This window comes from Prionailurus bengalensis, chromosome A2 (genome assembly GCF_016509475.1).
Source record: "Prionailurus bengalensis isolate Pbe53 chromosome A2, Fcat_Pben_1.1_paternal_pri, whole genome shotgun sequence".
Classification (NCBI taxonomy): Eukaryota; Metazoa; Chordata; class Mammalia; order Carnivora; family Felidae; genus Prionailurus; species Prionailurus bengalensis.
This window is the reverse complement of record NC_057348.1, coordinates 11,445,887-11,458,724: the sequence shown is the minus strand read 5'-3', so window position 1 is coordinate 11,458,724 and position 12,838 is coordinate 11,445,887. Positions and strand designations below refer to the sequence as shown.

General features: G+C 44.9%; 1 protein-coding gene across 1 annotated transcript; it reads right to left on the bottom strand.

Annotated features, from left to right (window-relative positions):
• Positions 1-304: 304 nt before the first annotated feature.
• CASP14 (caspase 14) lies at positions 305-7,066 on the bottom strand. The gene is made up of 7 exons (XM_043586871.1): positions 6,889-7,066; positions 5,077-5,148; positions 3,907-4,056; positions 3,590-3,815; positions 3,332-3,448; positions 3,024-3,127; positions 305-2,525 (listed from the first exon to the last, which is right to left on the bottom strand). Exons 2-7 carry the CDS (start codon positions 5,101-5,103, stop codon positions 2,421-2,423), a joined length of 729 nt encoding a protein of 242 aa, XP_043442806.1. The 5' UTR covers positions 5,104-5,148; positions 6,889-7,066; the 3' UTR covers positions 305-2,420.
• Positions 7,067-12,838: the final 5,772 nt, after the last annotated feature.

Genomic DNA, 12,838 nt, shown 5'->3' with positions numbered 1-12,838 from the left:
CCAGGGTCCCTTATGATTCTGAAAAGCTACAGTCCTGTGTCTGGATACTTCCTTGGGAACATTCTGGAGATGACATTGTGGTGACAGTCATGTAAAATATATCCACTTGGAATGGAAATGTGGCTGCTGACTTCACAAATTCCCAACACGTCTACTTTTATGAAAGAGATAGATGAAACTCCTGATTCTCTGTTCATGATGGACATGCCTGGGAGGCACTGGGCCGTTGGGAAAAAGAAACCAAATCCATAATGCCTTTCACATCGGCCTCACGTTTCAAGTACAGAGCAGATTCCAGACATACTTTTATAGTTTGACATCTGTTTATTGAACCTCCATTATGTTGATCTAAGACTTCTTCCCGCCCTCAGTCTTGTAATCATCAGTGTCTCATCCTGGGTGAGAGTGGAGAATAAACTAGAAAGAATGTTGGGAATGGTTCTTTGGAATATGTATGGGTGGGAGGTAGTGGAAAGGGAGTGAAGGGAGAGAAAGGGCACCCGGTTAGTGAAATGGTGATAGCAAAGCCTCAGAAGCAGGAATGAGTAAAGGGACATTTGTGTTGGAGGAGTGAATTCACACTGGGGGAGGTGAGAGAGGAGTTTAGCTGATTGTGGGTACAAAGGGGAATTGTAAGCATGTGAGAAATCAGGATGTGGGGTTTGGCCTTGATATCTAAATGATGGGGCACCATTGTGTGTTCTTGAGCATTCCAGGCAGGTGAATTGTAGATAGAGGGCAGAGATAGGGTGAGATGGGCAGGCAGAGAGGCAAAGAAGGAAGCTGGTGAAAAGATGCAGACACAGAGGATGGACTTGAGCCTCAAGAGTGACTTGTAAGGGAAGAGAAGACAGATGTGAGAACGGTTTCAAAGTCAGGCTGTGCTGGACACGGTGCCTGGTGGCATATGAAGGGTGCAAGAAGAGGGGAGTGTGAGGTAACTGCAGAATTCTGAACCTGGGATCTGGGGTGAGGGTTCCAGGGAACACTTGGAGGAGGAACTAGAAGAAAAGACTCATCTCTAACCATGAATTTCCAATAATGGCAGATGTGCCCACAGGTTATTTCAGTAGGAAAGGTCAAGGCTGGAGATGGGGGGACATGAATCATACACTTGGCAGGCAGAGATCTGGTTCAAATTCCAGCCCAGTGCTGGAATCCCATGCAGGTAGCCTTGACCGTTGGGTATTGAGGGCTTGTAGGTCTTCCAAGGAGCTCCTATCTCCAAGTAGAGAAAGCTTTTCTTAGAAAGTTCCTCTAATTAGAAAATGTTTTGGGACACCTGGGTGGCTCAGTCGGTTGAACATCTGACTTTGGCTCAGGTCATGATCTCATGGTTTGTGAGTTTGAGCCCTGTATCAGGCTCTGTGCTGCAGGTCAGAGCCTGGAGCCTGCTTCAAATTCTGTGTCTTCCTCTCTCTCTGCCCCATCCCCTGTCCCCCCCTCTCAAAATTAAATAAACATTAAAAAAATTAAGAAAAGTGTTTTGATGGTTCAAGATTTAGCAGGCAGTGGCAAGGGGGCTGGGCTTGAAGCCAGACCTTGACCCTCCTACTGACTACCTGTGTGGCATTTGACAAGCCTTTTAACCTCTCTGGGTCTCTATCTTACTGTCTGAAAAGTAAGAGGGTGACTTTAGAGGATTTGACATAGCTCCAACATTCTCTGATTCAGACTGGTTAAAAGTGAAGCCTTGAGAATGAATACATGGATGGATTTTCTTGGAGAGAAGGCTGAGTCCAGGGCCTTTGGAGGCATTAGTTAGTAGGGAGAGACTCAGAAAAAGATGAAACTTTTTCCATTAGCCAAAGAGAGCCCATAAGCTAAAAGGAGAATCATGTCAAGGCACCATTTTGCTAAGGAAGAGGAGTCTTGGAAAGAGAATGATTCTTGCCTTACTGAATTTCCAGGGGTAGGGAGGGAATCTCTGGGAGATGGAAATGGATATAGTTCTTAAGAGGAGGTTATCATTCCAAGTGAGATTCAGGAGCCAGTGGAAGTTTGATTGGGATGGGAGGGGGCGAGTGGACATTGGTTTATCAGTAGAGTATCTTGAGCTTTATCCAGTAACATTTGTTTAGGTGTAATCAGTAGGAGAAAGAAAGGGTTTCAGTTGAAGATAGGAGCAGAAACTAAGAGAATTGAATGTACTCTTAGGTTGCATTAATAGAGATAGAGATTCCAGCCTGAAGAAGGTGATATTATTGCTGTGCCCTTGTACTATGTTTTAGCTGGCTTGCTTTAAGAAGGACAGGGACAGATGGAAGGAGGATCTGTTTGAGGGGTGTGATGAAAGAGGGGGCTGGGTACCACTTGGCCTTGAGAAGAAAAGATTTTAGGGATGGGGTAAGAGCTGCCTCTAAATATCTGTGGGGCAGAGAGAGCACTTGAAAGACAGCCCCTCCTTGCCCCTTGTATTTCTATTGCAGATAGAGCCGTTTCCGAAGGGTGCTTTGGATCTCGGGATTCACTTTCCTTGCTTTTCCTTCCTGAATCAGCTCTGCTTCTGCCATCCGCCGGGTCACCTAAAGCAAGAGACGTGGTCAGCTTGGGGCTGGGTCCCTGGGGGAATTGATGTAGTGGGCTTATGAGGAGAAGGTTAGAGAACAAGGTAGGTGGGTTTCCACGTCCTAAAATGGGAGACCTTTATTGTCTCACCCTATACCATAATCTCTAGGGAATCATTGGTTGGACATTCTTGTTACGTTTTTTTTCTCCTAATCTACCATGAAAACACATTAGAAGAAAAAAAAAGTTTTCTCAACCAACGGTTCAACTTATGGGTTTTATTTATAGAAATTTACCTGTATTTCATCTAAATTATCTCACATACCATGGGCTTTGGAATTTCCTGCATTAAGGAGACTTGTTGCTAGGATATTGGTATCCTATTTTCTGTGTTGGGGCATAGGTTGGATTTGGGGCTAGGGGTAGGAGAGGGCGAAAGCACAGTAAGGTTTGGAAGAGGCTCAGCCTCCCTGCTCAGGCTGGGTGAGGGTTCCAGGTACCTTGTCCCAACTCACCTCTGTCAGAAGCTCCAGGATGGGTCCTTTCCTCTCTGTGAACACGTCAACCAGAGTCTGGATGAAGCAGGAGCCCTCTTCGTCATGTCTGTATGCGATGTACCCTAAGGATTCCAGAGAAGAGGGCTCGGAGAGGTCCGATGGGAGATGGAGTGCGTGTGTGTGTGTGTGTGTGTGTGTGTGTGTGTGTGTGCGTGTGTGTGTGTGGTGCAAGAGGACCTGGGAAAGGGTGGATTCTGGAGGAACATCTCAGGAGTGGTGGGTGAGGAATAGTGGGAGACCACCCTGTGCCCGCTGGGGACTCATACCCTCCACGGTGGAGTAGATGTGGAGGGTGTCCGTGTACGTTGGGATGGTTTGGGGACTGTCCTTGGCGACCATCACGATATCGTCTCCACTTACTGTTTCACCGGGGTCCCTGTGTTCTGAAACACCAAGAAGAGGAAGAGGCAAAGTCAGACACAGAGGGGGAAAGGAGATCATAAGACGGACTGGCAACCCAAGGCTTAGCTGGGGCTGTGGATCTGGGGTTGGGCTGGATTCTGTGTTCTTGGCTTTGTCCCCACCTCCTCGACAGGCCTGCACGATGTACACCTTCGGCTTGGCTCTCAGGGCCCGGCAATTCTTGTTGTTCAGAACCTCGAAAAGGTTTTCCAGCTCAACCATCTTCTCATCCTCTCCTTTGAGGCGACCTTCCAGCCCATGTGCCATGAGCACCACAAATGCACAGCTGATGAAGTCATCCCGGGCGTCCATGGCCTGCTGAAAATTTTCCAGCTCTTCCTGGAATTGCTGGAACAAGAGGAATGGCCGGACTCAGGTGTGGCCCCAGAACCCACCTTCTGGCCCAGCCCCCCTCACTCACTGGCCTGGGGCACAATACCTGGGCCGTGGGGTTTCTCTTCATGGTGCTTTCAAATCCCAGCTGCTGGAACATGCGTTCCAGGGCGTCCAGGTCTGCCTCCGAACCTTTCCGGGCTTTGGTGACGCACAGTGTCAGGGCTAAGCGGGCGCCTGACATGTCGTATACCTCCTGGGCCAAGAGTTGACAAAGATCATCAAAAGGGTAGGGAGGTCAACGAGAAGCAGAAGATGTGGTCCAAAGAGGCCTGGGGTTTGGGTTGCTGGGTAAAATACAGGATGCCCAGCAACACTCAAATTTCAGATAAAAAAATGTTTGTGGGGCACCTGAGTGGCTCAGTTGTTTAGGTGGCCGACTTTGGCTCGGGTCATGGTCTCATGGTTCATGAGTTTGGGCCTTGTGTTGAGCTCTGTGCTGACAGCTTGGAGCCTGGATGCTGCTTCAGATCCTCTCCCTCTCTCTGCCCCTCCCCCACTCTTGTTATGTCTCTGTCTCAAAAATAAATAAACATTAAAAAATCAAGTTTTTAAAAAAATATAAGTATGTCCCAAATAGTGCATAGGATATACTTACATAGTATAAGATTATTTGTTGTCAGAGTGAAGTTCAAATTTGAGTGGGTATCCTTTATTTTTATTTGCCAAGTCTAGCACCTTAACCTGGGATCTGGTTCTGTTTTAACTCTCTGTGGACTTGGTCAAGTCATTGCTCCTATCTGAGCCTCAATTTCCAAACACAGACAATGAGTGTGCTCATAGGAGATTGTGAAGGTCCCTTCCAGCTGTCACATTGGTGGTTTCGTCTCTCTCTCCGTCCTTCCTAAGAGTGTTCTGAGCATCACTCTCTCATTTGAAGAGGTCTCAAAATTTCTGAAGGTAATACTGAGATCCTACCTTGTCCTGTCTGAAGAAGAAGGATATTGGGGTTAAAATTTCTTTTCTTATCTTCACTATCAACCATAGTGTTAAGAATCTGATGGCTGAGAGAGGTAAAGCAAGGTCCCTCCACCCCAAGTTGGTTTCCATCTCTGTGTTTCTCCCCCCCTTCATCTGAATGATCACAAAGCATCTTCCAGCTCTGAATCCATATCATGATTTTTCACCCTCTCCGATATCTCTGAAGCATTAAGCTCCTTACCTTCCCTCTCTCCAGATGCTCCCACCCCTCTCCCCAAAGCTGCACCCAACCAACCTCCTCCAAAGGCTGAGGGTTGCTCATGTTTCCTCTGATCCTGAGTCCGGCTCTCTGCACTCTTGGCTGATCCTGGGGGATTAAGAGAAGATAGTGTGAAGGTCTCCAAGGGAAGCCAGAGGGACTCAGGGAACAGACTAGTTTGTCTATCTGGATTTTTGTGACTGAATAGAAACCCGGTGGGGGGGGGGGGGGACTTGGTTCATGGCCAGAGCCGGGCAAGAGACGAGAGTAGTGAAGTGTGTCTTCTCTAGTGTGATGACACTCCAGCTAAGCCCACACTGAGATGCCATCCATCCCCCTGGAATTTTCCCTATCCCTCCCTCAAGACCCTCGCCAGCTTGAACTTCCCTCTGAAGGCCCTGGACTGATGAGGGGGAAAGTGGCCCCATGTACTCCCCTATGCTGCCCAGGAACTGATAGGCTGGGGATACATCAACAAGGAGACGCTTTGGGATTGGGTTTAAAATGACAATGTCATCAAAGTGGGGGAAGACTGCTTTAAAACTGTCCCAGTGTGTTTCTAATCCAAACAGATCAATCCACCTTCCTCCCTCTGCCTTGAGCCTGAACATCTGTCTGAGTTCTTTGATCTCATGTCTGAGTTCTGTTTTACTTTCTGGCTGAAGAGAATCTGACTCTTGCCATATTCTTGGTGTTTTCTCACCTCCTTGCCTTTTCTTACACTTCCTCTTCAGCTTGGAATGTGTCTTTACTAGTCAAGACCCTTCTCTGCCAATTTGGATGAATCACATCTGCTATGACTTCCCCCCGCCATGCACTCATCCATCCATCCATCCATCCATCCACTAACCCACCCACATATCTATCTATCCAGTAAATTGTTTCTGGGTGCCTATTATGTGCCAGTCACTGGGAATAAACTGTATAATATGGACATGCTCCCTACCCTCATGTAGCTCTGGTCTATGACAGAGATGAATATTAAACCCCTCTTGCTCTCAGGGCTCCTGGCTGGCTCAGTTGGTGGAGCATGCAACTCTTGATCTTGGAGATGTGAGTTCGAGCTGCATGTTTGGTATGGAGATTACTTAAAATAAAATCTTAGAAAAAATCTCTCTTGTTCTCTCTTACACACACCTGCACACACATGCATGTGAGTGCACACACACACACACACACACACACACACACTGGAGCCAGTGCTGTGAGGGAAGAGGAACCAAATACTGTGAGAGAAAAAGTGAAAAAAGCATGGACTCTGGAGCCAGATAAACCAGAATTAATCTTGCCCCTGTCCCTTCCCAGTTGTGTGACCCCGAGTGTCTTATTCTCCTCTCTGAGACTTGGTTTTCCCATCTGAGAAGGACCTTGGAAAAGCACTAGATGCCTTACAGCAATGGCCCAACAAGGAAGGTTTTACCATCCCTGTTAACCCAGTGGAAGCTGCCTCTCCCTTCTCCAGACTCCTGTAGCACTGCATGTTTATACTTGTGTGACAGCAGTGCTTTTGATTCTTCTTCTGGTGGCTGAACAGGCAGCTCAGTTTGTAGCGTCGAAAACCGAATTTCCTTATCTCTGTCTCCATCAGGGTAGGCAGTGCGGGAATGGGCACAGAGGTGGTGCCCAAGGAAATTTGTTGAGTAAACAAATAATAAACAAACAAACAATGAAAGGATTATGGATGGATGGATGGATGGATGGATGCAAGTTTCTTCAGTTCTGCCAAAACTGCCAGAGCATCCATTCATGCAGCGAGAGGGAGAGAATAAAAGAAAGAGAGAGAAGAGAGAAGAGGAGAGAAGAGGAGAGGAGAGGGTAGAGAGAACCAATATCTGCTAAATTACTTACTGACTCTAGAAATGGCTGCTCCTTAAAGTCGGGCCAAGTCTTGGTGCTCTGCTAACTGCCAACAGGGCTAAGTACCGAGGAGGGGTCAGGTCCACGTGCTGACCTTGGAGAAGGAGCTGACAGTGTTTCTCCTGTGAGGCCTGTGTATAAATTGGGCAGCACAGCCATCTGGCCCTTTATTGCAAGTGAGTTTTCTGTCACTCAAGAAACCTCATGGTGGGAGGGACACACCCTTGGCACAGCCTTGGTGACGAGATGGAACCTAACGCCCTGGCATGAGTCATGACGAAGCTTAACCAACACCCCCCTCGCTAAGGAGGCTGAGGCAGTGAATTAAAATAAGCCAGGGCTTTTACACCAGCCCACCCACAAAGCAACCCCTGGGTCCAGCTCATCAGGCTCCCATCAATCCATCACGTCCATCATTATGCTCCCTTCCATCCCGTCCACATTCAACTGGGCAGATAATACCAATTTCACTTGTTTCTTGTTTCATCAAGTGTTAACTGTCCCAAGAGATCAGTACTGTTTCTCCCAACAGAAATTGACTCACAGAAGTGAAATGACTGCCCCAGGTCACCCAACCAGAAATTGACACAGTTGGCCTTCAAACCCACGAGGGTCCAGCCCCAGAGGGTCTGGTTCATCTGCATCAGCAGACCCAGCTGCTGTCTTCTCTTCCTCACAACCTTGCTCCTTGATTCTTTTTCAGCCTTTATTTCACTTCATTTTATTTTATGTTATGCTAGCAGAGTTAAAGAGATGTAATTCACGTACTAAGCAATCCATCCATTGAAAGTGTATAATCCAATTTTTTTAAACTATATTCAGTGTTGTGCAACCATCACCACAGCCAATTTGAGAACATTTTCATCACCTCAGAAAGAACCTGTGCCCTTTAGTTATTGCCCCCAGTCTTCCCTCCACTCATACCTCCCAACCCTAGGCAACCACTGATCTATTTTCTGACTCTATAGATCTCCTTGTTCTAGACATTCTGCATGAGTGGAATTTGTGGTTTTTTGTGCATTTGGTTTCTTTCATTTAGCATGATGTCTTCAACATTCATTCGTGTTGTAGCCTGTATCAGTATTTCATTCCTTTCTATGGCTGAATAATATTCCATTCTATGGCTATACTCCATTGTGTTTATCTATCCATCCATAATGGATATTTGGGTTGTTTCCACCTTTTGGCTGTTATAAATGATGTTGCTATTTGCAGCAACATGGATGGAGCTGGAGGGTATTATGCTAAGTGAAATAAGTCAGTCAGAGAAAGACAGATACCATATGTTTTCACTCATAGATGGATCTTGAGAAACTTAACAGAAGACCATGGGGGAGGGGAAGGGGGAAAAAAAGTCACAGAGAGGGAGGGAGGCAAATTATAAGAGACTCTTGGATACTGAGAACAAACTGAGGGTTGATGGGGGGTGGGGGAGAGGGGAAAGTGGGTGATGGGCATTGAGGAGGGCACTTGTTGGGATGAGCTCTGGGTGTTGTATGGAAGCAGTTTGTCAATAAATTATATTAAAAAAATAAAAAAGTAATGTTGCTATAAACACTAGTATGTACACACATCTTTGTGTGGATGTATGTTTTTATTTCTCTTGGGCTTATATCTAGAAGTAGAATATTCAAACCACACTGACACATACTCCACAAGACCAGAACATTCTTATAAAATGCTGCAACCACTGTGGGAAACAGTATGGTTGTTCCTCAAAAAAGTAAACATAGAGGGGCGCCTGGGTGGCGCAGTCGGTTAAGCGTCCGACTTCAGCCAGGTCACGATCTCGCGGTCCGTGAGTTCGAGCCCCGCGTCGGGCTCTGGGCTGATAGCTGAGCCTGGAGCCTGTTTCCGATTCTGTGTCTCCCTCTCTCTCTGCTCCACCCCCGTTCATGCTCTGTCTCTCTCTGTCCCAAAAATAAATAAACGTTGAAAAAAAAAATTAAAAAAAAAAAAAAGTAAACATAGAATTATCACTTGATCCAGCAATTCCACTACTGGGTATGCACACAAAATAACTGAAACCAGTGTTTCAAAAAGATATGTGTAGACCAGTGTCAGAGCAGCACTATTTGAAATAGCCAAAAGATGAAACAACTCAACTGTCCAGAAATGGATGAATGGATAAGACAAAATATGTGTATCCATGTGATGTAATATTGCTCAGCCTTAAGAAGGAAGGACATTCTGACACCGGCTACAACATAGGCAAAACTCAAGGGCATTATCCGAAGAGAAATAAACCAGACAAAAAAGGACAAATACTGTATAATTCCATTTATATGAAGTCCCAAGGGTAGCCAAATTCACAGAGAGGGAAAGTCGAATGGTGGGCACCAGGGGATGGGGGGGTTAATGTTTAATGAGGACAGAGTTTTAGTTCTGCAAGACGGAAAGTTTCTGGAGATGGATGGTTGTGTGAATGTACATAATGCCATTGAACTGTATACTTAAAATGGTTAAAATGGTAAATTTTATGTTATGTGTATCTTACCACAATAGCAAAGTTAAAAAAAAAGAAACGTAAAACTTCTCATCCCCCCAATTATTCCTTTTGTTTCAAGATAACCCAGGCACCAAACTGGGCAATTTTTCTCCAGGTCCCCATTTCTGCACTGACTTACATATTTATAGCTGTTTGTGATATAGATCTATTGGCTCATTCCACCAAATCGTTCTGTTACTTGCTTTGTTCACTGGCTCATCACACAATTTATGTCTGGGTCATCTTTCCATGTCGCTCTGTGTGGAACAAACTCATCTTTGGTTTTCTTAAAAAAATTTTTTTTTTTAGTTGAAGAATAACCTACGTGCAGAAAAGAGCATAAATCATGAATGTGCAATGAATTTTCACACATTGAACATACCAAGTCCATGCAACCAGGACTTGATCAAGGAAAAGAACGTGAACAGCCTCCTGCCCCTGGATTCCCTCTCCTGCTTCCTTTCTTGTCACTACCCTGACCTTGACTTCCCCAAACACTCTCTTGATATAGAACAGTACAGATGAACTTTTCCTGCTTTTGATACTTTAAAAAAAAGTTTTGTTTGTTTATTTATTTATTTTAATGTTTATTTTTTGAGGGCGAGAGAGAAAGTGTGAGCAGGGGAGGGGCGGAGAGAGAGGGAGATAGAATCTGAAGCAGGCTCCAGGCTCTGAGCTGTCTGCACAGAGCCTGACACGGGACTCAAGCCCATGAAGCATGAGATCATGACCTGAGCCGAAGTTGGACGCTTAACTGACTGAGCCACTCAGACGCCCCTTATTTATTTATTTTGAGAGAGAGAGGGAGATGGGGGGAGGGGGAGGGAGAGAGAGAGAACCCCAAGCAGACTCTGCACTGTCAGCACGGAGCCCAACTGTGAAGGGCTCGATCCTATGAACCATGAGATCAAGACCTGAGTTAAAATCAAGAGCCGAATGCTTAACAGACTGAGCCACCCAGGCTCCCCTGCTTTTGTACTTTATATAAAGGGAATCACACATCAGTGTGCTCTCTTTTGTGTCTGGTTTCATTCACTCCAACATTATGTTTGTGAGGTTCAATCTTCCTTTGCATATGTCTGCAGGTCCTCAATCTTATTGCTTTATAATAGTATTTTTCAATCTTTTTTTCCATTATTTTCTCCTCACAAGAAGCCATTTTAGATACTTTACTTAATTGCCCCTCCATGAAGTTTAATACTTCCGACATACCGTATATCTATATCTATCTACGGATCTGTCATATACCTACCTATCTCTGTTTATATCTCTATATAGTATGTATATCTGTATATATATGTTTTACTTCTCCAGAGTCAATTTTTCCCCTGTGGAGGTCAAATATTGCTCCTATCGAGGATGCACGCTTTATAATATTCCCCTTTGTGAATATATCACAGTTTATCCAATTTGTTAGTAACGGACATTTGGATAGTTCCTAGTTTTTTCCTGGGAGATTACGAGCCATGGAGCTATAGACATCTAGTACTGTATATGCCTTTAGAAAATGTTTATTTATTTTTGAGATGGGGGAAGAGAAGGGGCAAAGAGAAGGGGACAGAGTATCTGAAGCCGGCTCTGCCCTGACAGCAGAGAGCCCGATGCAGGGCTTGACACAGGGCTTGAACTTACGAACTGTGAGCTGAACTACACCTGAACTGAAGTTGGATGTTTGACTGAGCAACCTAGGTGCCCCTAATATAAGCCTTTTAATGAACACATGTACACATTTCTGTTGGGTACACACTTATCCGTGAAAGTGCTGGGTATCAGACAATGTATATGTATATAGCTTCAGTAGCCATTGCCAAACCATTTCCAATGGGTTGTACCACTGTTAGCCTACCACCAACAGTCCCTAAAGGCTCGAAATCCAAGCCAACACTTGGTATTTTCCATTTCTTTTTTGTCTTAGCCATTCCAGTATATGTCTTGTATCACTGGTTTTATAAATTGCACAATATCCCATAGAATAGATGGGTAGTAATTTTTAAGTCATTCCCCTGCTGATTGGACATTCAAGTATTTCCACTTTTTTTGCCAAGGCAAATAACCTTACTATTTTCCATGAACGACCTGTACATCCCTCTTCAGGCACAAGATTGAGGCTTTTCTGGAGAAGAAGTTCCTAGAAACGGAATTATTGGTTTAAAGGCATAAGGCATCGAAAATCTTGCTAAATTTTGGCTGCTATCTTGATTTCTCAAAAGTCTTTAGCATTTCATTTTCCATCTCAAATAATATACGAAAGAGAGTGCCTGAATCCCTGCATCATCAGCAATATAGGATATTTCCACTAAGCTTCAGCTTTCTCTTGTAAGAAATGAAGACCTACCTTCTAGAGTTGCTGTGAGATTCAGAGAGATAGCCTGCATATAAAAAACCCAGCAATGTTCCTTCTTGGCACTATGTTGGATGCTATGTTTTCTTCTTTTCCATCACCCCTCCTTCATCTTCCTACTTCTCCTCCTTCTTCATTTAATTTATTCAACAAATATTTACTGGGTATTGTGTCTGATGCTGGGTCAACATTGGCAAGGGAAACTCATATAGTCTTTGTCTTTGTGAAGATTGTAATCTCATCTTCATTGTCACCAATAGCATCCACAGATCTTGCAAAGTACCTTATCCCTGACACTGTAATAAATATTCATTACAGAATATGTCCCAATCGTGACCTTTCTGTGCAAGGATAAGGCTTGGGGACCGTGTATGTAAATCATGTAGGGAAGCAACCCTTCCCATGTTTCTTCACAATGACCCAGGTAAGGTTTGGCCATTCCGAAAGGGGACAGGACAATACACCTGGGAGTACGTGGAATCATCTGAAGAGGTGACCTGACCATCACCTTGTTCTGTGATGGGGTCAAAAGCACATACTGTTCACTGGAAGAGAAATAAAAGCCAGCTAGAGACAGACCTAATCAAACAGGACTCAACATCCAATCCTCATCGCAGACCAAACATTGTGGCTGAACTATACTTTTATCACCTTTTTTCCTTCTTGAAATCTCATTCTCTCACAGAGTCTGGCCAGCTAAGAAGACTGGATATTAAGGGAAAGAGTGGAGAATGTGGATATTGGCAATGGTGTGCTGAAAAATGTTTAACAACCGGCTTGCTCTAAACAAACAAGCAAGCCAGCCAACCAACAAACAACCCAAAGCAAAAAAAAAAAAAAGTCTTGATTTACAGTGTTTGCCACAAATTTCCATGGTGTAAATATTCCCACGGTGGATGATCTCAAGTTACCGACATGGCATCACAGAATGTGGAGCTGGGAAGAGCTCGTTGCAGCACATCACTGAGTGTTGCAGAGAGATTCCTTAGGAGGATCCAGCTCCACGTGGCTGGGATAGAAAAGGGTATTTCCTGAAGTGCTCCGTGGTAGCAGATGGAGCCAGTACCTGGGGGTAGGGCCATGTTTGAATATGTCAGTCAGAGCCATAGTAG

Coding starts and splice junctions, on each gene's coding strand:
- CASP14 (XM_043586871.1), bottom strand. CDS start 5,103: ATGAGCAACCCTCAGCCTTTGGAGGAG. Junction 3,816..3,906: donor AGAGAAACCCCACGGCCCAG/GTATTGTGCCCC, acceptor CTCTTGTTCCAG/CAATTCCAGGAAGAGCTGGA. Junction 3,449..3,589: donor CGTGCAGGCCTGTCGAGGAG/GTGGGGACAAAG, acceptor TTGGTGTTTCAG/AACACAGGGACCCCGGTGAA.